This window comes from Toxotes jaculatrix, chromosome 22 (genome assembly GCF_017976425.1).
Source record: "Toxotes jaculatrix isolate fToxJac2 chromosome 22, fToxJac2.pri, whole genome shotgun sequence".
In the NCBI taxonomy this organism is placed as follows: domain Eukaryota; kingdom Metazoa; phylum Chordata; class Actinopteri; family Toxotidae; genus Toxotes; species Toxotes jaculatrix.
In genome coordinates, this window is record NC_054415.1 from 16,076,047 (window position 1) to 16,097,995 (window position 21,949).

Here is a 21,949-nt window from a genome sequence, read left to right on the forward strand (position 1 = left end):
TTTTCTATTGAGAACTGAACAACAGTACTGTCTGTTGGGGGGGAAAGCAACGTCGATAGTGATACAGAAACAGTTAAAGGTCGCGTCCCCAGAGAAGTGCGAAAACTTAACGTCATATTAAGTAGCCGGAAATCGCAGTTGGGAGCGCATCCGCAGACAAAGATGTCGGGGCTGCTGAAGAAGGTACGTGTAGAGGTCATATCTTTGTTTTATTATAAGAAAAGCGCAATAAATGACACAGCACCAGCTAAATTGAAATTGTTTGCACTACATTGTTGTATCACCGTGTTGTATTAGCGTGGTTGAATTACACAGACAGAGGTTGCAGCGTGTGACGGAGACGCTGCGGTCAGGTGGCTGGCTGTTAGCTGTTTTGTTAGCTTAGCTGCCGCAGGTTCGGCTAGTGAATAAAGAAGCTCGACGGAAACACTGTGGTGCCAACTGAGATCACAGTACTTCGCTGTATATTCATACTGTGTCGTGTTTACCTTGGTGGTGGAAACAGTGGTGTTAGCTACTGAGGAAAGGGGTCATTTAGACCTAAACCACTTCACTTTACGGCTCCGGAGATGCCTAACCATTCACAGGCAATGTAGCGTTTGTCTACAGCCAACATGTGCAATTTAAAGTTTATAATGTTAATATAGGTGAATGTAAAATATGCATTTACTTTGGATTTAATGGAATATTTATTTCAAGGCAGTGCTTCTGTTAGTTGTGGCAGATTAGCTCGTTAATGCCCCGTCGGAGGAAGGACGGTGTCTATGCAGTGACCCAGGTGTTGTGCGGTGTGTAATTAGCAGTGATTGGAAATGTGCTGCAGGAAGATTCGTTGTGTCTGAGCCTGAACTCTGAGCTGTTTAGTCCTAAATGCACTCACACAAACTTGTCCTGACATTAGGACAATGTGACGCATTAAGCGTATAGTTTTCATGTAGTGAAAGTAGCAGGAAAAGCTAAGTGGCTAATAAAAACAGTAATAATCAGTGATGGTTCCTTTACATTTACACATGTGAGTGAACTATACCGCTGAGCACAACACCAGGACCCTGTGTATAATGCTAAATAGAGGAGCTAAAAGCATAATACTGACACACAGCTACACCGCGGTTACTGGCTGAGTATTGTAAATGATACTGCCTGTGTCTTATATGAGGCATAATTTTTATATGGTGTTAAATATTATGTATGTTAAGATGATAAAAGTGATGAGTGTGAGTATTAATTAGATCATCATTGTATAGCAGTGACAGTAGCAGACAATACATTACAGTATTATGGATATTTTACTGCTGTAAGAAAACTACATTAATGCTACATATGTAACGCTGCCACCTGCAGGTCTAATCAGACACAAATGTTTTGGAAATGGTTAATATTATTTAATTGGGCAGGGTATTGATTCATGGTTATTGCGTTCAACTAATGGATTTGAGCTGAGCTGAGTGTGTGTGTGTGTGTGTCGCACAGAAACAAGTTTGAAGTTGACAAAGTGATAGAGTTGTGTAGGAGGTGAAGTGATTCAGAGTTAACAAGTGTCTCTCCTGCTGCTCTTTTCCAGACAACCGGCCTGGTGGGCCTGGCAGTGTCTCACAACCCACATGAGGTGAGTGGCTGCCCCCTAGCCTAACCCCCTCTTCCATCCCTCTGTTTGTATTTTTTAGGGCTGGGTAACTTACTATATACTGATACTGGTTCCTGAACAATACTTTTTTGCAATACCAAATATAAAAAATCTATTCTAGAAAATCTACATTACACGTAACTTAGACAAACTTTGGTTTTATTTTTCAGAGTAAAAAGTGAAAAAAAGTACAAAAAAACTGTCATAGTATAGTAAAGCTTCAAAATAGGCCAACAAAACTCATACTTTAGTATGGCCTCAAAATGTCATAAAAATGGTCATAGTATACTAAGGCTTCAAAATAGGCCAAAAAAAGTCATACTTTAATATGGCCTCAAAATGTCATAAAAATGGTTATAGTATAGTAAGGCTTCAAAATAGGCCAACAAAACTCATACTTTGGTATGGCCTCAAAATGTCATAAAAACGGTCATAGTATATTAAGACTTCCAAATAGGCCAAAAAAATGTCATAAAAACATGTCATAGTATAGTAAGGCTTCAAAATATGCCAACAAACGTCATAGGATAGTAAGGCTTTAAAATGTGCCAAAAAACGGCATAGTATAGTAAGGCTTCAAAATATGCCAACAAACGTCATAGTATAGTATGACCTCAAAATGTGCCAAAAAACAGCATAGTATAGTAAGGCTTTGAAATAGGCCAAAAAAGGTCATAGTATAATAAGGCTTCAAAATAGGCCAAAAAAAGTCATACTTTAGTATGGCCTCAAAATATGCCAAAAAAGGTCATAGTATAGTAAGGCTTCAAAATATGCCAAAAAAAGTCCTACTTTAGTATGGCCCCAAAATGACATAAAAATGGTTATAGTATAGTAAGGCTTCAAAATATGCCAAAAAAAGGTCATAGTATAGTAAGGCTTCAAAATAGGCCAAAAAAGGTCATAGTATAATAAGGCTTCAAAATAGGCCAAAAAAAGTCATACTTTAGTATGTCCTGAAAATGTGCCAAAAAATGTCATAGTATAGTAAGGCTTCAAAATAGGCCAAAAAAGTCATACTTTAGTATGGCCTCAAAATGTGCCAAAAAATGTCATAGTATAGTATGGTGTCAAAATCGGCCAAAAAGTGTCATACTTTAGTATGACCTCAAAATGTGCCAAAAAATGTCATAGTATAGTAAGGCATCAAAATAGGCCGGAAAAAGTCATACTGTAGTATCGCCTCAAAATGACATAAAAATGGTCATAGTATAGTAAGGCTTCAAAATATGCCAGAAAAAGTCATACTGTAGTATGGCCTCAAAATGACATAAAAATGGTCATAGTATAGTAAGGCTTCAAAATATGCCAAAAAAAGTCATAGTATAATAAGGCTTCAATATAGGCCAAAAAAGTCAAACTTTATTATGATCTCAAAATGTCATAAAAAATGTCATAGTATAGTATGGTGTCAAAATCGGCCAAAAAAGGTCATAGTATAATAAGGCTTCAAAATAGGCCAAAATAAGTCATACTTTAGTATGTCCTCAAAATGTGCCAAAAAATGTCATAGTATAGTAAGGCTTCAAAATAGGCCAAAAAAGTCATACTTTAGTATGGCCTCAAAATATGCCAAAAAAGGTCATAGTATAGTAAGGCATCAAAATATGCCAAAAAAGGTCATAGTATAATAAGGCTTCAATATAGGCCAAAAAAGTCATACTTTAGTATGATCTCAAAATGTCATAAAAATGTCATATTATAGTATGGTGTCAAAATCGGCCAAAAAAGTCATACTTTAGTATGACCTCAAAATGTGCCAAAAAATGTCATACTATAGTAAGGCATCAAAATAGGCCAGAAAAAGTCATACTGTAGTATGGCCTCAAAATGACATGAAAATGGTCATAGTATAGTAAGGCTTCAAAATAGGCCAAAAAAGGTCATAGTATAATAAGGCTTCAAAATAGGCCAAAAAAAGTCATACTTTAGTATGTCCTCAAAATGTGCCAAAAAATGTCATAGTATAGTAAGGCTTCAAAATCGGCCAAAATAAGTCATACTTTAGTATGACCTCAAAATGTGCCAAAAAATGTCATAGTATAGTATGGTGTCAAAATCGGCCAGAAAAAGGCATACTGTAGTATGACCTCAAAATGTGCCAAAAAATGTCATAGTATAGTAAGGCATCCAAATAGGCCAGAAAAAGTCATACTGTAGTATGGCCTCAAAATGACATAAAAATGGTCATAGTATAGTAAGGCTTCAAAATATGCCAAAAAAGGTCATAGTATAGTAAGGCTTCAAAATAGGCCAAAAAAGTCATACTTTAGTATTGCCTCAAAATATCATAAAAATGGTCATAGTATAGTAAGGCTTCAAAATAGGCCAAACAAAGTCATACTTTAGTATGGCCCCAAAATGACATAAAAATGGTAATAGTATAGTAAGGCTTCAAAATATGCCAAAAAAAGGTCATAGTATAGTAAGGCTTCAAAATAGTCCAAAAAAGTCATACTTTAGCATGATCTCAAAATGTCATAAAAAATGTCATAGTATTGTATGCTGTCAAAATCGGCCAAAAAAAGTCATACTTTAGTATGACCTCAAAATGTGCCAAAAAATGTCATAGTATAGTAAGGCATCAAAATAGGTCAGAAAAAGTCATACTGTAGTATGGCCTCAAAATGACATAAAAATGGTCATAGTATAGTAAGGCTTCAAAATATGCCAAAAAAGGTCATAGTATAATAAGGCTTCAAAATAGGCCAAAATAAGTCATACTTTAGTATGTCCTCAAAATGTGCCAAAAAATGTCATAGTATAGTAAGGCTTCAAAATAGGCCAAAAAAGTCATACTTTAGTATGGCCTCAAAATATGCCAAAAAAGGTCATAGTATAGTAAGGCTTCAAAATAGGCCAAAAAAGTCATTCTTTAGTATGATCTCAAAATGTCATAGTATAGTATGGTGTCAAAATCGGCCAAAAAAAGTCATACTTTAGTATGACCTCAAAATGTGCCAAAAAATGTCATAGTATAGTAAGGCATCAAAATAGGCCAGAAAAAGTCATACTGTAGTATGGCCTCAAAATGACATAAAAATGGTCATAGTATAGTAAGGCTTCAAAATATGCCAAAAAAGGTCATAGTATAATAAGGCTTCAAAATACGCCAAAAAAAGTCATACTTTACTATGATCTCAAAATGTCATAGTATAGTATGGTGTCAAAATCGGCCAAAAAATGTCATAGTATAATAAGGCATCAAAATAGGCCAGAAAAAGTCATACTGTAGTATGGCCTCAAAATGACATAAAAATGGTCATAGTATAGTAAGGCTTCAAAATATGCCAAAAAAAGGTCATAGTATAGTAAGGCTTCAAAATAGGCCAAAGAAGTCATACTTTAGCATGATCTCAAAATATGCCAAAAAAGGTCATAGTGTAATAAGGCTTCAAAATCGGCCAAAAAAAGTCATACTTTAGTATGACCTCAAAATGTGCCAAAAAATGTCATAGTATAGTAAGGCATCAAAATAGGCCAAAAAAAGTCATACTGTAGTATGGCCTCAAAATGACATAAAAATGGTCATAGTATAGTAAGGCTTCAAAATATGCCAAAAAATGTCATAGTATAATAAGGCTTCAAAATAGGCCAGAAAAAGTCATACTGTAGTATGGCCTCAAAATGACATAAAAATGGTCATAGTATAGTAAGGCTTCAAAATATGCCAAAAAAGGTCATAGTATAATAAGGCTTCAAAATAGGCCAAAAAAAGTCATACTTTAGTATGGCCTCAAAATATCATAAAAATGGTCATCGTATAGTAAGGCTTCAAAATATGCCAAAAAAAAGGTCATAGTATAGTAAGGCTTCAAAATAGGCCAAAGAAGTCATACTTTAGTATGGCCTCAAAATATCATAAAAATGGTCATAGTATTGTAAGGCTTCAAAATAGGCCAAACAAAGTCATACTTTAGTATGGCCCCAAAATGACATAAAAATGGTAATAGTATAGTAAGGCTTCAAAATATGCCAAAAAAAGGTCATAGTATAGTAAGGCTTCAAAATAGTCCAAAAAAGTCATACTTTAGCATGATCTCAAAATGTCATAAAAAATGTCATAGTATAGTATGGTGTCAAAATCGGCCAAAAAAAGTCATACTTTAGTATGACCTCAAAATGTGCCAAAAAATGTCATAGTATAGTAAGGCATCAAAATAGGCCAGAAAAAGTCATACTGTAGTATGGCCTCAAAATGTCATAAAAAATGTCATAGTATAATATGGTGTCAAAATCGGCCAAAAAAAGTCATACTTTAGTATGACCTCAAAATGTGCCAAAAAATGTCATAGTATACTAAGGCATCAAAATAGGCCAGAAAAAGTCATACTGTAGTATGGCCTCAAAATGACATAAAAATGGTCATAGTATAGTAAGGCTTCAAAATATGCCAAAAAAGGTCATAGTATAATAAGGCTTCAAAATAGGCCAGAAAAAGTCATACTTTAGTATGGCCTCAAAATATCATAAAAATGGTCATCGTATAGTAAGGCTTCAAAATATGCCAAAAAAAAGGTCATAGTATAGTAAGGCTTCAAAATAGGCCAAAAAAGTCATACTTTAGTATGGCCTCAAAATATCATAAAAATGGTCATAGTATAGTAAGGCTTCAAAATAGGCCAAACAAAGTCATACTTTAGTATGGCCCCAAAATGACATAAAAATGGTAATAGTATAGTAAGGCTTCAAAATATGCCAAAAAAAGGTCATAGTATAGTAAGGCTTCAAAATAGTCCAAAAAAGTCATACTTTAGCATGATCTCAAAATGTCATAAAAAATGTCATAGTATAGTATGGTGTCAAAATCGGCCAAAAAAGGTCATAGTATAATAAGGCTTCAAAATAGGCCAAAATAAGTCATACTTTAGTATGTCCTCAAAATGTGCCAAAAAATGTCATAGTATAATAAGGCTTCAAAATAGGCCAAAAAAAGTCATACTTTAGTATGTCCTCAAAATGTGCCAAAAAATGTCATAGTATAGTAAGGCTTCAAAATAGGCCAAAAAAGTCATACTTTAGTATGGCCTCAAAATATGCCAAAAAAGGTCATAGTATAGTAAGGCTTCAAAATAGGCCAAAAAAGTCATTCTTTAGTATGATCTCAAAATGTCATAGTATAGTATGGTGTCAAAATCGGCCAAAAAAAGTCATACTTTAGTATGACCTCAAAATGTGCCAAAAAATGTCATAGTATAGTAAGGCATCAAAATAGGCCAGAAAAAGTCATACTGTAGTATGGCCTCAAAATGACATAAAAATGGTCATAGTATAGTAAGGCTTCAAAATATGCCAAAAAAGGTCATAGTATAATAAGGCTTCAAAATACGCCAAAAAAAGTCATACTTTACTATGATCTCAAAATGTCATAGTATAGTATGGTGTCAAAATCGGCCAAAAAAAGTCATACTTTAGTATGACCTCAAAATGTGCCAAAAAATGTCATAGTATAGTATGCCATCAAAATAGGCCAGAAAAAGTCATACTGTAGTATGGCCTCAAAATGACATAAAAATGGTCATAGTATAGTAAGGCTTCAAAATATGCCAAAAAAGGTCATAGTATAATAAGGCTTCAAAATAGGCCAAAAAAAGTCATACTTTAGTATGGCCTCAAAATGTGCCAAAAAATGTCATAGTATAGTAAGGCTTCAAAATATGCCAAAAAAGTCATACTTTAGTATGGCCTCAAAATATGCCAAAAAAGGTCATAGTATAGTAAGGCTTCAAAATATGCCAAAAAAGGTCATAGTATAGTAAGGCTTCAAAATAGGCCAAAAAAGTCATACTTTAGTATGATCTCAAAATGTCATAAAAAATGTCATAGTATAGTATGGTGTCAAAATCGGCCAAAAAAAGTCATACTTTAGTATGACCTCAAAATGTGCCAAAAAATGTCATAGTATAGTAAGGCATCAAAATAGGCCAGAAAAAGTCATACTGTAGTATGGCCTCAAAATGACATAAAAATGGTCATAGTATAGTAAGGCTTCAAAATATGCCAAAAAAGGTCATAGTATAATAAGGCTTCAAAATACGCCAAAAAAAGTCATACTTTACTATGATCTCAAAATGTCATAGTATAGTATGGTGTCAAAATCGGCCAAAAAATGTCATAGTATAATAAGGCATCAAAATAGGCCAGAAAAAGTCATACTGTAGTATGGCCTCAAAATGACATAAAAATGGTCATAGTATAGTAAGGCTTCAAAATATGCCAAAAAAGGTCATAGTATAATAAGGCTTCAAAATAGGCCAGAAAAAGTCATACTTTAGTATGGCCTCAAAATATCATAAAAATGGTCATCGTATAGTAAGGCTTCAAAATATGCCAAAAAAAAGGTCATAGTATAGTAAGGCTTCAAAATAGGCCAAAGAAGTCATACTTTAGCATGATCTCAAAATATGCCAAAAAAGGTCATAGTATAATAAGGCTTCAAAATAGGCCAAAAAAGTCATACTTTAGTATGGCCTCAAAATATCATAAAAATGGTCATAGTATAGTAAGGCTTCAAAATAGGCCAAACAAAGTCATACTTTAGTATGGCCCCAAAATGACATAAAAATGGTAATAGTATAGTAAGGCTTCAAAATATGCCAAAAAAAGGTCATAGTATAGTAAGGCTTCAAAATAGTCCAAAAAAGTCATATTTTAGCATGATCTCAAAATGTCATAAAAAATGTCATAGTATAGTATGGTGTCAAAATCGGCCAAAAAAAGTCATACTTTAGTATGACCTCAAAATGTGCCAAAAAATGTCATAGTATAGTAAGGCATCAAAATAGGCCAGAAAAAGTCATACTGTAGTATGGCCTCAAAATGTCATAAAAAATGTCATAGTATAGTATGGTGTCAAAATCGGCCAAAAAAAGTCATACTTTAGTATGACCTCAAAATGTGCCAAAAAATGTCATAGTATAGTAAGGCATCAAAATAAGCCAGAAAAAGTCATACTGTAGTATGGCCTCAAAATGACATAAAAATGGTCATAGTATAGTAAGGCTTCAAAATATGCCAAAAAAGGTCATAGTATAATAAGGCTTCAAAATAGGCCAGAAAAAGTCATACTTTAGTATGGCCTCAAAATATCATAAAAATGGTCATCGTATAGTAAGGCTTCAAAATATGCCAAAAAAAAAGGTCATAGTATAGTAAGGCTTCAAAATAGGCCAAAGAAGTCATACTTTAGCATGATCTCAAAATATGCCAAAAAAGGTCATAGTATAATAAGGCTTCAAAATAGGCCAAAAAAATCATACTTTAGTATGGCCTCAAAATATCATAAAAATGGTCATAGTATAGTAAGGCTTCAAAATAGGCCAAACAAAGTCATACTTTAGCATGATCTCAAAATGTCATAAAAAATGTCATAGTATAGTATGGTGTCAAAATCGGCCAAAAAAAGTCATACTTTAGTATGACCTCAAAATGTGCCAAAAAATGTCATAGTATAGTAAGGCATCAAAATAGGCCAGAAAAAGTCACACTGTAGTATGGCCTCAAAATGTCATAAAAAATGTCATAGTATAGTATGGTGTCAAAATCGGCCAAAAAAAGTCGTACTTTAGTATGACCTCAAAATGTGCCAAAAAATGTCATAGTATAGTAAGGCATCAAAATAAGCCAGAAAAAGTCATACTGTAGTATGGCCTCAAAATGACATAAAAATGGTCATAGTATAGTAAGGCTTCAAAATATGCCAAAAAAGGTCATAGTATAATAAGGCTTCAAAATAGGCCAGAAAAAGTCATACTTTAGTATGGCCTCAAAATATCATAAAAATGGTCATAGTATAGTAAGACTTCAAAATATGCCAAAAAAAAGGTCATAGTATAGTAAGGCTTCAAAATAGGCCAAAGAAGTCATACTTTAGCATGATCTCAAAATATGCCAAAAAAGGTCATAGTATAATAAGGCTTCAAAATAGGCCAGAAAAAGTCATACTGTAGTATGGCCTCAAAATGACATAAAAATGGTCATAGTATAGTAAGGCTTCAAAATATGCCAAAAAAGGTCATAGTATAATAAGGCTTCAAAATAGGCCAAAAAAAGTCATACTTTAGTATGGCCTCAAAATATCATAAAAATGGTCATCGTATAGTAAGGCTTCAAAATATGCCAAAAAAAGGTCATAGTATAGTAAGGCTTCAAAATATGCCAAAAAAAGGTCATAGTATAGTAAGACTTCAAAATAGTCCAAAAAAGTCATACTTTAGCATGATCTCAAAATGTCATAAAAAATGTCATAGTATAGTATGGTGTCAAAATCGGCCAAAAAAAGTCATACTTTAGTATGACCTCAAAATGTGCCAAAAAATGTCATAGTATAGTAAGGCATCAAAATAGGCCAGAAAAAGTCATACTGTAGTATGGCCTCAAAATGTCATAAAAAATGTCATAGTATAGTATGGTGTCAAAATCGGCCAAAAAAGGTCATAGTATAATAAGGCTTAAAAATAGGCCAGAAAAAGTCATACTTTAGTATGGCCTCAAAATATCATAAAAATGGTTATCGTATAGTAAGGCTTCAAAATAGGCCAGAAAAAGTCATACTGTAGTAAGGCTTCAAAATAGGCCAAAGAAGTCATACTTTAGCATGATCTCAAAATATGCCAAAAAAGGTCATAGTATAATAAGGCTTCAAAATAGGCCAAAAAAGTCATACTTTAGTATGGCCTCAAAATATCATAAAAATGGTCATAGTATAGTAAGGCTTCAAAATAGGCCAGAAAAAGTCATACTGTAGTATGGCCTCAAAATGACATAAAAATGGTCATAGTATAGTAAGGCTTCAAAATATGCCAGAAAAAGTCATACTGTAGTATGGCCTCAAAATGACATAAAAATGGTCATAGTATAGTAAGGCTTCAAAATATGCCAAAAAAGGTCATAGTATAATAAGGCTTCAATATAGGCCAAAAAAGTCAAACTTTAGTATGATCTCAAAATGTCATAAAAAATGTCATAGTATAGTATGGTGTCAAAATCGGCCAAAAAAGGTCATAGTATAATAAGGCTTCAAAATAGGCCAAAATAAGTCATACTTTAGTATGTCCTCAAAATGTGCCAAAAAATGTCATAGTATAATAAGGCTTCAAAATAGGCCAAAAAAAGTCATACTTTAGTATGTCCTCAAAATGTGCCAAAAAATGTCATAGTATAGTAAGGCTTCAAAATAGGCCAAAAAAGTCATACTTTAGTATGGCCTCAAAATATGCCAAAAAAGGTCATAGTATAGTAAGGCTTCAAAATAGGCCAAAAAAGTCATTCTTTAGTATGATCTCAAAATGTCATAGTATAGTATGGTGTCAAAATCGGCCAAAAAAAGTCATACTTTAGTATGACCTCAAAATGTGCCAAAAAATGTCATAGTATAGTAAGGCATCAAAATAGGCCAGAAAAAGTCATACTGTAGTATGGCCTCAAAATGACATAAAAATGGTCATAGTATAGTAAGGCTTCAAAATATGCCAAAAAAGGTCATAGTATAATAAGGCTTCAAAATACGCCAAAAAAAGTCATACTTTACTATGATCTCAAAATGTCATAGTATAGTATGGTGTCAAAATCGGCCAAAAAAAGTCATACTTTAGTATGACCTCAAAATGTGCCAAAAAATGTCATAGTATAGTAAGCCATCAAAATAGGCCAGAAAAAGTCATACTGTAGTATGGCCTCAAAATGACATAAAAATGGTCATAGTATAGTAAGGCTTCAAAATATGCCAAAAAAGGTCATAGTATAATAAGGCTTCAAAATAGGCCAAAAAAAGTCATACTTTAGTATGGCCTCAAAATGTGCCAAAAAATGTCATAGTATAGTAAGGCTTCAAAATATGCCAAAAAAGTCATACTTTAGTATGGCCTCAAAATATGCCAAAAAAGGTCATAGTATAGTAAGGCTTCAAAATATGCCAAAAAAGGTCATAGTATAGTAAGGCTTCAAAATAGGCCAAAAAAGTCATACTTTAGTATGATCTCAAAATGTCATAAAAAATGTCATAGTATAGTATGGTGTCAAAATCGGCCAAAAAAAGTCATACTTTAGTATGACCTCAAAATGTGCCAAAAAATGTCATAGTATAGTATGGTGTCAAAATCGGCCAAAAAATGTCATAGTATAATAAGGCATCAAAATAGGCCAGAAAAAGTCATACTGTAGTATGGCCTCAAAATGACATAAAAATGGTCATAGTATAGTAAGGCTTCAAAATATGCCAAAAAAAGGTCATAGTATAGTAAGGCTTCAAAATAGGCCAAAGAAGTCATACTTTAGCATGATCTCAAAATATGCCAAAAAAGGTCATAGTGTAATAAGGCTTCAAAATCGGCCAAAAAAAGTCATACTTTAGTATGACCTCAAAATGTGCCAAAAAATGTCATAGTATAGTAAGGCATCAAAATAGGCCAGAAAAAGTCATACTGTAGTATGGCCTCAAAATGACATAAAAATGGTCATAGTATAGTAAGGCTTCAAAATATGCCAAAAAAGGTCATAGTATAATAAGGCTTCAAAATACGCCAAAAAAAGTCATACTTTACTATGATCTCAAAATGTCATAGTATAGTATGGTGTCAAAATCGGCCAAAAAAAGTCATACTTTAGTATGACCTCAAAATGTGCCAAAAAATGTCATAGTATAGTAAGCCATCAAAATAGGCCAGAAAAAGTCATACTGTAGTATGGCCTCAAAATGACATAAAAATGGTCATAGTATAGTAAGGCTTCAAAATATGCCAAAAAAGGTCATAGTATAATAAGGCTTCAAAATAGGCCAAAAAAAGTCATACTTTAGTATGGCCTCAAAATGTGCCAAAAAATGTCATAGTATAGTAAGGCTTCAAAATATGCCAAAAAAGTCATACTTTAGTATGGCCTCAAAATATGCCAAAAAAGGTCATAGTATAGTAAGGCTTCAAAATATGCCAAAAAAGGGTCATAGTATAGTAAGGCTTCAAAATAGGCCAAAAAAGTCATACTTTAGTATGATCTCAAAATGTCATAAAAAATGTCATAGTATAGTATGGTGTCAAAATCGGCCAAAAAAAGTCATACTTTAGTATGACCTCAAAATGTGCCAAAAAATGTCATAGTATAGTAAGGCATCAAAATAGGCCAGAAAAAGTCATACTGTAGTATGGCCTCAAAATGACATAAAAATAGTCATAGTATAGTAAGGCTTCAAAATATGCCAAAAAAAGGTCATAGTATAGTAAGGCTTCAAAATAGGCCAAAGAAGTCATACTTTAGCATGATCTCAAAATGTCATAGTATAGTATGGTGTCAAAATCGGCCAAAAAAAGTCATACTTTAGTATGACCTCAAAATGTGCCAAAAAATGTCATAGTATAGTAAGCCATCAAAATAGGCCAGAAAAAGTCATACTGTAGTATGGCCTCAAAATGACATAAAAATGGTCATAGTATAGTAAGGCTTCAAAATATGCCAAAAAAGGTCATAGTATAATAAGGCTTCAAAATAGGCCAAAAAAAGTCATACTTTAGTATGGCCTCAAAATGTGCCAAAAAATGTCATAGTATAGTAAGGCTTCAAAATATGCCAAAAAAGTCATACTTTAGTATGGCCTCAAAATATGCCAAAAAAGGTCATAGTATAGTAAGGCTTCAAAATATGCCAAAAAAGGGTCATAGTATAGTAAGGCTTCAAAATAGGCCAAAAAAGTCATACTTTAGTATGATCTCAAAATGTCATAAAAAATGTCATAGTATAGTATGGTGTCAAAATCGGCCAAAAAAAGTCATACTTTAGTATGACCTCAAAATGTGCCAAAAAATGTCATAGTATAGTAAGGCATCAAAATAGGCCAGAAAAAGTCATACTGTAGTATGGCCTCAAAATGACATAAAAATGGTCATAGTATAGTAAGGCTTCAAAATATGCCAAAAAAGGTCATAGTATAATAAGGCTTCAAAATACGCCAAAAAAGTCATACTTTACTATGATCTCAAAATGTCATAGTATAGTAAGGATTCAAAATATGCCAAAAAAGGTCATAGTATAATAAGGCTTCAAAATAGGCCAAAAAAAGTCATACTTTAGTATGGCCTCAAAATATCATAAAAATGGTCATCGTATAGTCAGGCTTCAAAATATGCCAAAAAAAGGTCATAGTATAGTAAGGCTTCAAAATAGGCCAAAGAAGTCATACTTTAGCATGATCTCAAAATATGCCAAAAAAGGTCATAGTATAATAAGGCTTCAAAATAGGCCAAACAAAGTCATACTTTAGCATGATCTCAAAATGTCATAAAAAATGTCATAGTATAGTATGGTGTCAAAATCGGCCAAAAAAAGTCATACTTTAGTATGACCTCAAAATGTGCCAAAAAATGTCATAGTATAGTAAGGCATCAAAATAGGCCAGAAAAAGTCATACTGTAGTATGGCCTCAAAATGACATAAAAATAGTCATAGTATAGTAAGGCTTCAAAATATGCCAAAAAAAGGTCATAGTATAGTAAGGCTTCAAAATAGGCCAAAGAAGTCATACTTTAGCATGATCTCAAAATATGCCAAAAAAGGTCATAGTATAATAAGGCTTCAAAATCGGCCAAAAAAAGTCATACTTTAGTATGACCTCAAAATGTGCCAAAAAAATGTCATAGTATAGTAAGGCATCAAAATAGGCCAGAAAAAGTCATACTGTAGTATGGCCTCAAAATGACATAAAAATGGTCATAGTATAGTAAGGCTTCAAAATATGCCAAAAAAGGTCATCGTATAATAAGGCTTCAAAATTGGCCAGAAAAAGTCATACTGTAGTATGGCCTCAAAATGACATAAAAATGGTCATAGTATAGTAAGGATTCAAAATATGCCAAAAAAGGTCATAGTATAATAAGGCTTCAAAATAGGCCAAAAAAAGTCATACTTTAGTATGGCCTCAAAATATCATAAAAATGGTCATCGTATAGTAAGGCTTCAAAATATGCCAAAAAAAAGGTCATAGTATAGTAAGGCTTCAAAATAGGCCAAAGAAGTCATACTTTAGTATGGCCTCAAAATATCATAAAAATGGTCATAGTATTGTAAGGCTTCAAAATAGGCCAAACAAAGTCATACTTTAGTATGGCCCCAAAATGACATAAAAATGGTAATAGTATAGTAAGGCTTCAAAATATGCCAAAAAAAGGTCATAGTATAGTAAGGCTTCAAAATAGTCCAAAAAAGTCATACTTTAGCATGATCTCAAAATGTCATAAAAAATGTCATAGTATAGTGTGGTGTCAAAATCGGCCAAAAAAAGTCATACTTTAGTATGACCTCAAAATGTGCCAAAAAAAGGTCATAGTATAGTAAGGCTTCAAAATAGTCCAAAAAAGTCATACTTTAGCATGATCTCAAAATGTCATAAAAAATGTCATAGTATAGTGTGGTGTCAAAATCGGCCAAAAAAAGTCATACTTTAGTATGACCTCAAAATGTGCCAAAAAATGGTCATAGTATAGTAAGGCTTCAAATTAGGCCAAAAAAGGTCATAGTATAATAAGGCTTCAAAATAGGCCAAAAAAGTCATACTTTAGTATGATCTCAAAATGTCATAAAAAATGTCATAGTATAGTATGGTGTCAAATTATGCCAAAAAAGGTCATAGTATAATAAGGCTTCAAAATAGGCCAAAATAAGTCATACTTTAGTATGGCCTCAAAATGTCATAAATAATGTCATAGTATAGTATGGTGTCAAAATCAGCCAAACAAAGTCATACTTTAGTCTGGCCTCAAAATATCATAAAAGTGGTCATAGTATAGTAAGGCTTCAAAATAGGCCAAACAAAGTCATACTGTAGTATGGCCTCAAAATGACATAAAAATGGTCATAGTATAGTAAGGCTTCAAAATATGCCAAAAAAGGTCATAGTATAGTAAGGCTTCAAAATACGCCAAAAAAAGTCATACTTTACTATGATCTCAAAATGTCATAGTATAGTATGGTGTCAAAATCGGTCAAAAAAAGTCATACTTTAGTATGACCTCAAAATGTGCCAAAAAATGTCTTAGTATAATAAGGCATCAAAATAGGCCAGAAAAAGTCATACTGTAGTATGGACTCAAAATGACATAAAAATGGTCATAGTATAGTAAGGCTTCAAAATAGGCCAAAAAAGGTCATAGTATAATAAGGCTTCAAAATAGGCCAAAAAAGTCATACTTTAGTATGATCTCAAAATGTCATAAAAAAAATGTCATAGTATAGTATGGTGTCAAAATTAGCCAAACAAAGTCATACTTTAGTATGGCCTCAAAATATCATAAAAGTGGTCATAGTATAGTAAGGCTTCAAAATAGGCCAAACAAAGTCATACTTTAGTATGGCCTCAAAATGACATAAAAATGGTAATAGTATAGTAAGGCTTCAAAATATGCCAAAAAAGGTCATAGTATAATAAGGCTTCAAAATAGGCCAAAAAAAGTCATACTTTAGTATGTCCTCAAAATGTGCCAAAAAATGTCATAGTATAGTAAGGCTTCAAAATAGGCCAAAAAAGTCATACTTTAGTATGGCCTCAAAATGTGCCAAAAAATGTCATAGTATAGTATGGTGTCAAAATCGGCCAAAACGTGTCATACTTTAGTATGACCTCAAAATGTGCCAAAAAATGTCATAGTATAGTAAGGCATCAAAATAGGCCGGAAAAAGTCATACTGTAGTATCGCCTCAAAATGACATAAAAATGGTCATAGTATAGTAAGGCTTCAAAATATGCCAGAAAAAGTCATACTGTAGTATGGCCTCAAAATGACATAAAAATGGTCATAGTATAGTAAGGCTTCAAAATATGCCAAAAAAAGTCATAGTATAATAAGGCTTCAATATAGGCCAAAAAAGTCAAACTTTAGTATGATCTCAAAATGTCATAAAAAATGTCATAGTATAGTATGGTGTCAAAATCGGCCAAAAAAGGTCATAGTATAATAAGGCTTCAAAATAGGCCAAAATAAGTCATACTTTAGTATGTCCTCAAAATGTGCCAAAAAATGTCATAGTATAGTAAGGCTTCAAAATAGGCCAAAAAAGTCATACTTTAGTATGGCCTCAAAATATGCCAAAAAAGGTCATAGTATAGTAAGGCATCAAAATATGTCAAAAAAGGTCATAGTATAATAAGGCTTCAATATAGGCCAAAAAAGTCATACTTTAGTATGATCTCAAAATGTCATAAAAATGTCATATTATAGTATGGTGTCAAAATCGGCCAGAAAAAGTCATACTGTAGTATGGCCTCAAAATGACATAAAAATGGTCATAGTATAGTAAGGCTTGAAAATAGGCCAAAAAAGTCATACTTTAGCATGATCTCAAAATGTCATAAAAAATGTCATAGTATAGTATGGTGTCAAAATCGGCCAAAAAAAGTCATACTTTAGTATGACCTCAAAATGTGCCAAAAAATGTCATAGTATAGTAAGGCATCAAAATAGGCCAGAAAAAGTCATACTGTAGTATGGCCTCAAAATGACATAAAAATGGTCATAGTATAGTAAGGCTTCAAAATATGCCAAAAAAGGTCATAGTGTAATAAGGCTTCAAAATAGGCCAAAGAAGTCATACTTTAGCATGATCTCAAAATATGCCAAAAAAGGTCATAGTATAATAAGGCTTCAAAATAGGCCAAAAAAGTCATACTGTAGTATGGCCTCAAAATATCATAAAAATGGTCATAGTATAGTAAGGCTTCAAAATAGGCCAAACAAAGTCATACTTTAGTATGGCCCCAAAATGACATAAAAATGGTAATAGTATAGTAAGGCTTCAAAATATGCCAAAAAAAGGTCATAGTATAGTAAGGCTTCAAAATAGTCCAAAAAAGTCATACTTTAGCATGATCTCAAAATGTCATAAAAAATGTCATAGTATAGTATGGTGTCAAAATCGGCCAAAAAAAGTCATACTTTAGTATGGCCTCAAAATGTGCCAAAAAATGTCATAGTATAGTAAGGCTTCAAAATATGCCAAAAAAGTCATACTTTAGTATGGCCTCAAAATATGCCAAAAAAGGTCATAGTATAGTAAGGCTTCAAAATATGCCAAAAAAGGGTCATAGTATAGTAAGGCTTCAAAATAGGCCAAAAAAGTCATACTTTAGTATGATCTCAAAATGTCATAAAAAATGTCATAGTATAGTATGGTGTCAAAATCGGCCAAAAAAAGTCATACTTTAGTATGACCTCAAAATGTGCCAAAAAATGTCATAGTATAGTAAGGCATCAAAATAGGCCAGAAAAAGTCATACTGTAGTATGGCCTCAAAATGACATAAAAATGGTCATAGTATAGTAAGGCTTCAAAATATGCCAAAAAAGGTCATAGTATAATAAGGCTTCAAAATACGCCAAAAAAGTCATACTTTACTATGATCTCAAAATGTCATAGTATAGTAAGGATTCAAAATATGCCAAAAAAGGTCATAGTATAATAAGGCTTCAAAATAGGCCAAAAAAAGTCATACTTTAGTATGGCCTCAAAATATCATAAAAATGGTCATCGTATAGTCAGGCTTCAAAATATGCCAAAAAAAAGGTCATAGTATAGTAAGGCTTCAAAATAGGCCAAAGAAGTCATACTTTAGCATGATCTCAAAATATGCCAAAAAAGGTCATAGTATAATAAGGCTTCAAAATAGGCCAAACAAAGTCATACTTTAGCATGATCTCAAAATGTCATAAAAAATGTCATAGTATAGTATGGTGTCAAAATCGGCCAAAAAAAGTCATACTTTAGTATGACCTCAAAATGTGCCAAAAAATGTCATAGTATAGTAAGGCATCAAAATAGGCCAGAAAAAGTCATACTGTAGTATGGCCTCAAAATGACATAAAAATAGTCATAGTATAGTAAGGCTTCAAAATATGCCAAAAAAAGGTCATAGTATAGTAAGGCTTCAAAATAGGCCAAAGAAGTCATACTTTAGCATGATCTCAAAATATGCCAAAAAAGGTCATAGTATAATAAGGCTTCAAAATCGGCCAAAAAAAGTCATACTTTAGTATGACCTCAAAATGTGCCAAAAAAATGTCATAGTATAGTAAGGCATCAAAATAGGCCAGAAAAAGTCATACTGTAGTATGGCCTCAAAATGACATAAAAATGGTCATAGTATAGTAAGGCTTCAAAATATGCCAAAAAAGGTCATCGTATAATAAGGCTTCAAAATTGGCCAGAAAAAGTCATACTGTAGTATGGCCTCAAAATGACATAAAAATGGTCATAGTATAGTAAGGATTCAAAATATGCCAAAAAAGGTCATAGTATAATAAGGCTTCAAAATAGGCCAAAAAAAGTCATACTTTAGTATGGCCTCAAAATATCATAAAAATGGTCATCGTATAGTAAGGCTTCAAAATATGCCAAAAAAAAGGTCATAGTATAGTAAGGCTTCAAAATAGGCCAAAGAAGTCATACTTTAGTATGGCCTCAAAATATCATAAAAATGGTCATAGTATTGTAAGGCTTCAAAATAGGCCAAACAAAGTCATACTTTAGTATGGCCCCAAAATGACATAAAAATGGTAATAGTATAGTAAGGCTTCAAAATAGTCCAAAAAAGTCATACTTTAGCATGATCTCAAAATGTCATAAAAAATGTCATAGTATAGTGTGGTGTCAAAATCGGCCAAAAAAAGTCATACTTTAGTATGACCTCAAAATGTGCCAAAAAAAGGTCATAGTATAGTAAGGCTTCAAAATAGTCCAAAAAAGTCATACTTTAGCATGATCTCAAAATGTCATAAAAAATGTCATAGTATAGTGTGGTGTCAAAATCGGCCAAAAAAAGTCATACTTTAGTATGACCTCAAAATGTGCCAAAAAATGGTCATAGTATAGTAAGGCTTCAAATTAGGCCAAAAAAGGTCATAGTATAATAAGGCTTCAAAATAGGCCAAAAAAGTCATACTTTAGTATGATCTCAAAATGTCATAAAAAATGTCATAGTATAGTATGGTGTCAAATTATGCCAAAAAAGGTCATAGTATAATAAGGCTTCAAAATAGGCCAAAATAAGTCATACTTTAGTATGGCCTCAAAATGTCATAAATAATGTCATAGTATAGTATGGTGTCAAAATCAGCCAAACAAAGTCATACTTTAGTCTGGCCTCAAAATATCATAAAAGTGGTCATAGTATAGTAAGGCTTCAAAATAGGCCAAACAAAGTCATACTGTAGTATGGCCTCAAAATGACATAAAAATGGTCATAGTATAGTAAGGCTTCAAAATATGCCAAAAAAGGTCATAGTATAGTAAGGCTTCAAAATACGCCAAAAAAAGTCATACTTTACTATGATCTCAAAATGTCATAGTATAGTATGGTGTCAAAATCGGTCAAAAAAAGTCATACTTTAGTATGACCTCAAAATGTGCCAAAAAATGTCTTAGTATAGTAAGGCATCAAAATAGGCCAGAAAAAGTCATACTGTAGTATGGACTCAAAATGACATAAAAATGGTCATAGTATAGTAAGGCTTCAAAATAGGCCAAAAAAGGTCATAGTATAATAAGGCTTCAAAATAGGCCAAAAAAGTCATACTTTAGTATGATCTCAAAATGTCATAAAAAAAATGTCATAGTATAGTATGGTGTCAAAATTAGCCAAACAAAGTCATACTTTAGTATGGCCTCAAAATATCATAAAAGTGGTCATAGTATAGTAAGGCTTCAAAATAGGCCAAACAAAGTCATACTTTAGTATGGCCTCAAAATGACATAAAAATGGTAATAGTATAGTAAGGCTTCAAAATATGCCAAAAAAGGTCATAGTATAATAAGGCTTCAAAATAGGCCAAAAAAAGTCATACTTTAGTATGTCCTCAAAATGTGCCAAAAAATGTCATAGTATAGTAAGGCTTCAAAATAGGCCAAAAAAGTCATACTTTAGTATGGCCTCAAAATGTGCCAAAAAATGTCATAGTATAGTATGGTGTCAAAATCGGCCAAAACGTGTCATACTTTAGTATGACCTCAAAATGTGCCAAAAAATGTCATAGTATAGTAAGGCATCAAAATAGGCCGGAAAAAGTCATACTGTAGTATCGCCTCAAAATGACATAAAAATGGTCATAGTATAGTAAGGCTTCAAAATATGCCAGAAAAAGTCATACTGTAGTATGGCCTCAAAATGACATAAAAATGGTCATAGTATAGTAAGGCTTCAAAATATGCCAAAAAAAGTCATAGTATAATAAGGCTTCAATATAGGCCAAAAAAGTCAAACTTTAGTATGATCTCAAAATGTCATAAAAAATGTCATAGTATAGTATGGTGTCAAAATCGGCCAAAAAAGGTCATAGTATAATAAGGCTTCAAAATAGGCCAAAATAAGTCATACTTTAGTATGTCCTCAAAATGTGCCAAAAAATGTCATAGTATAGTAAGGCTTCAAAATAGGCCAAAAAAGTCATACTTTAGTATGGCCTCAAAATATGCCAAAAAAGGTCATAGTATAGTAAGGCATCAAAATATGTCAAAAAAGGTCATAGTATAATAAGGCTTCAATATAGGCCAAAAAAGTCATACTTTAGTATGACCTCAAAATGTGCCAAAAAATGTCATAGTATAGTAAGGCATCAAAATAGGCCAGAAAAAGTCATACTGTAGTATGGCCTCAAAATGACATAAAAATGGTCATAGTATAGTAAGGCTTCAAAATATGCCAAAAAAGGTCATAGTGTAATAAGGCTTCAAAATAGGCCAAAGAAGTCATACTTTAGCATGATCTCAAAATATGCCAAAAAAGGTCATAGTATAATAAGGCTTCAAAATAGGCCAAAAAAGTCATACTGTAGTATGGCCTCAAAATATCATAAAAATGGTCATAGTATAGTAAGGCTTCAAAATAGGCCAAACAAAGTCATACTTTAGTATGACCTCAAAATGTGCCAAAAAATGTCATAGTATAGTAAGGCATCAAAATAGGCCAGAAAAAGTCATACTGTAGTATGGCCTCAAAATGTCATAAAAAATGTCATAGTATAGTATGGTGTCAAAATCGGCCAAAAAACGTCATACTTTAGTATGACCTCAAAATGTGCCAAAAAATGTCATAGTATAGTAAGGCATCAAAATAAGCCAGAAAAAGTCATACTGTAGTATGGCCTCAAAATGACATAAAAATGGTCATAGTATAGTAAGGCTTCAAAATATGCCAAAAAAGGTCATAGTATAATAAGGCTTCAAAATAGGCCAGAAAAAGTCATACTTTAGTATGGCCTCAAAATATCATAAAAATGGTCATAGTATAGTAAGACTTCAAAATATGCCAAAAAAAAAGGTCATAGTATAGTAAGGCTTCAAAATAGGCCAAAGA

General features: G+C 32.6%; 1 protein-coding gene across 1 annotated transcript in view; it reads left to right on the forward strand.

Annotated features, from left to right (window-relative positions):
* Positions 1-88: 88 nt before the first annotated feature.
* ndufa5 (NADH:ubiquinone oxidoreductase subunit A5) overlaps positions 89-21,949 on the forward strand; it is a 31,501-nt gene continuing 9,640 nt past the window's right edge. The window contains exons 1-2 of the mRNA XM_041029918.1: positions 89-183; positions 1,562-1,606. Of these exons, the coding sequence (XP_040885852.1) occupies positions 163-183; positions 1,562-1,606 (66 nt within the window). The 5' untranslated portion in view covers positions 89-162. The remainder of the gene's footprint in view (positions 184-1,561; positions 1,607-21,949) is intronic.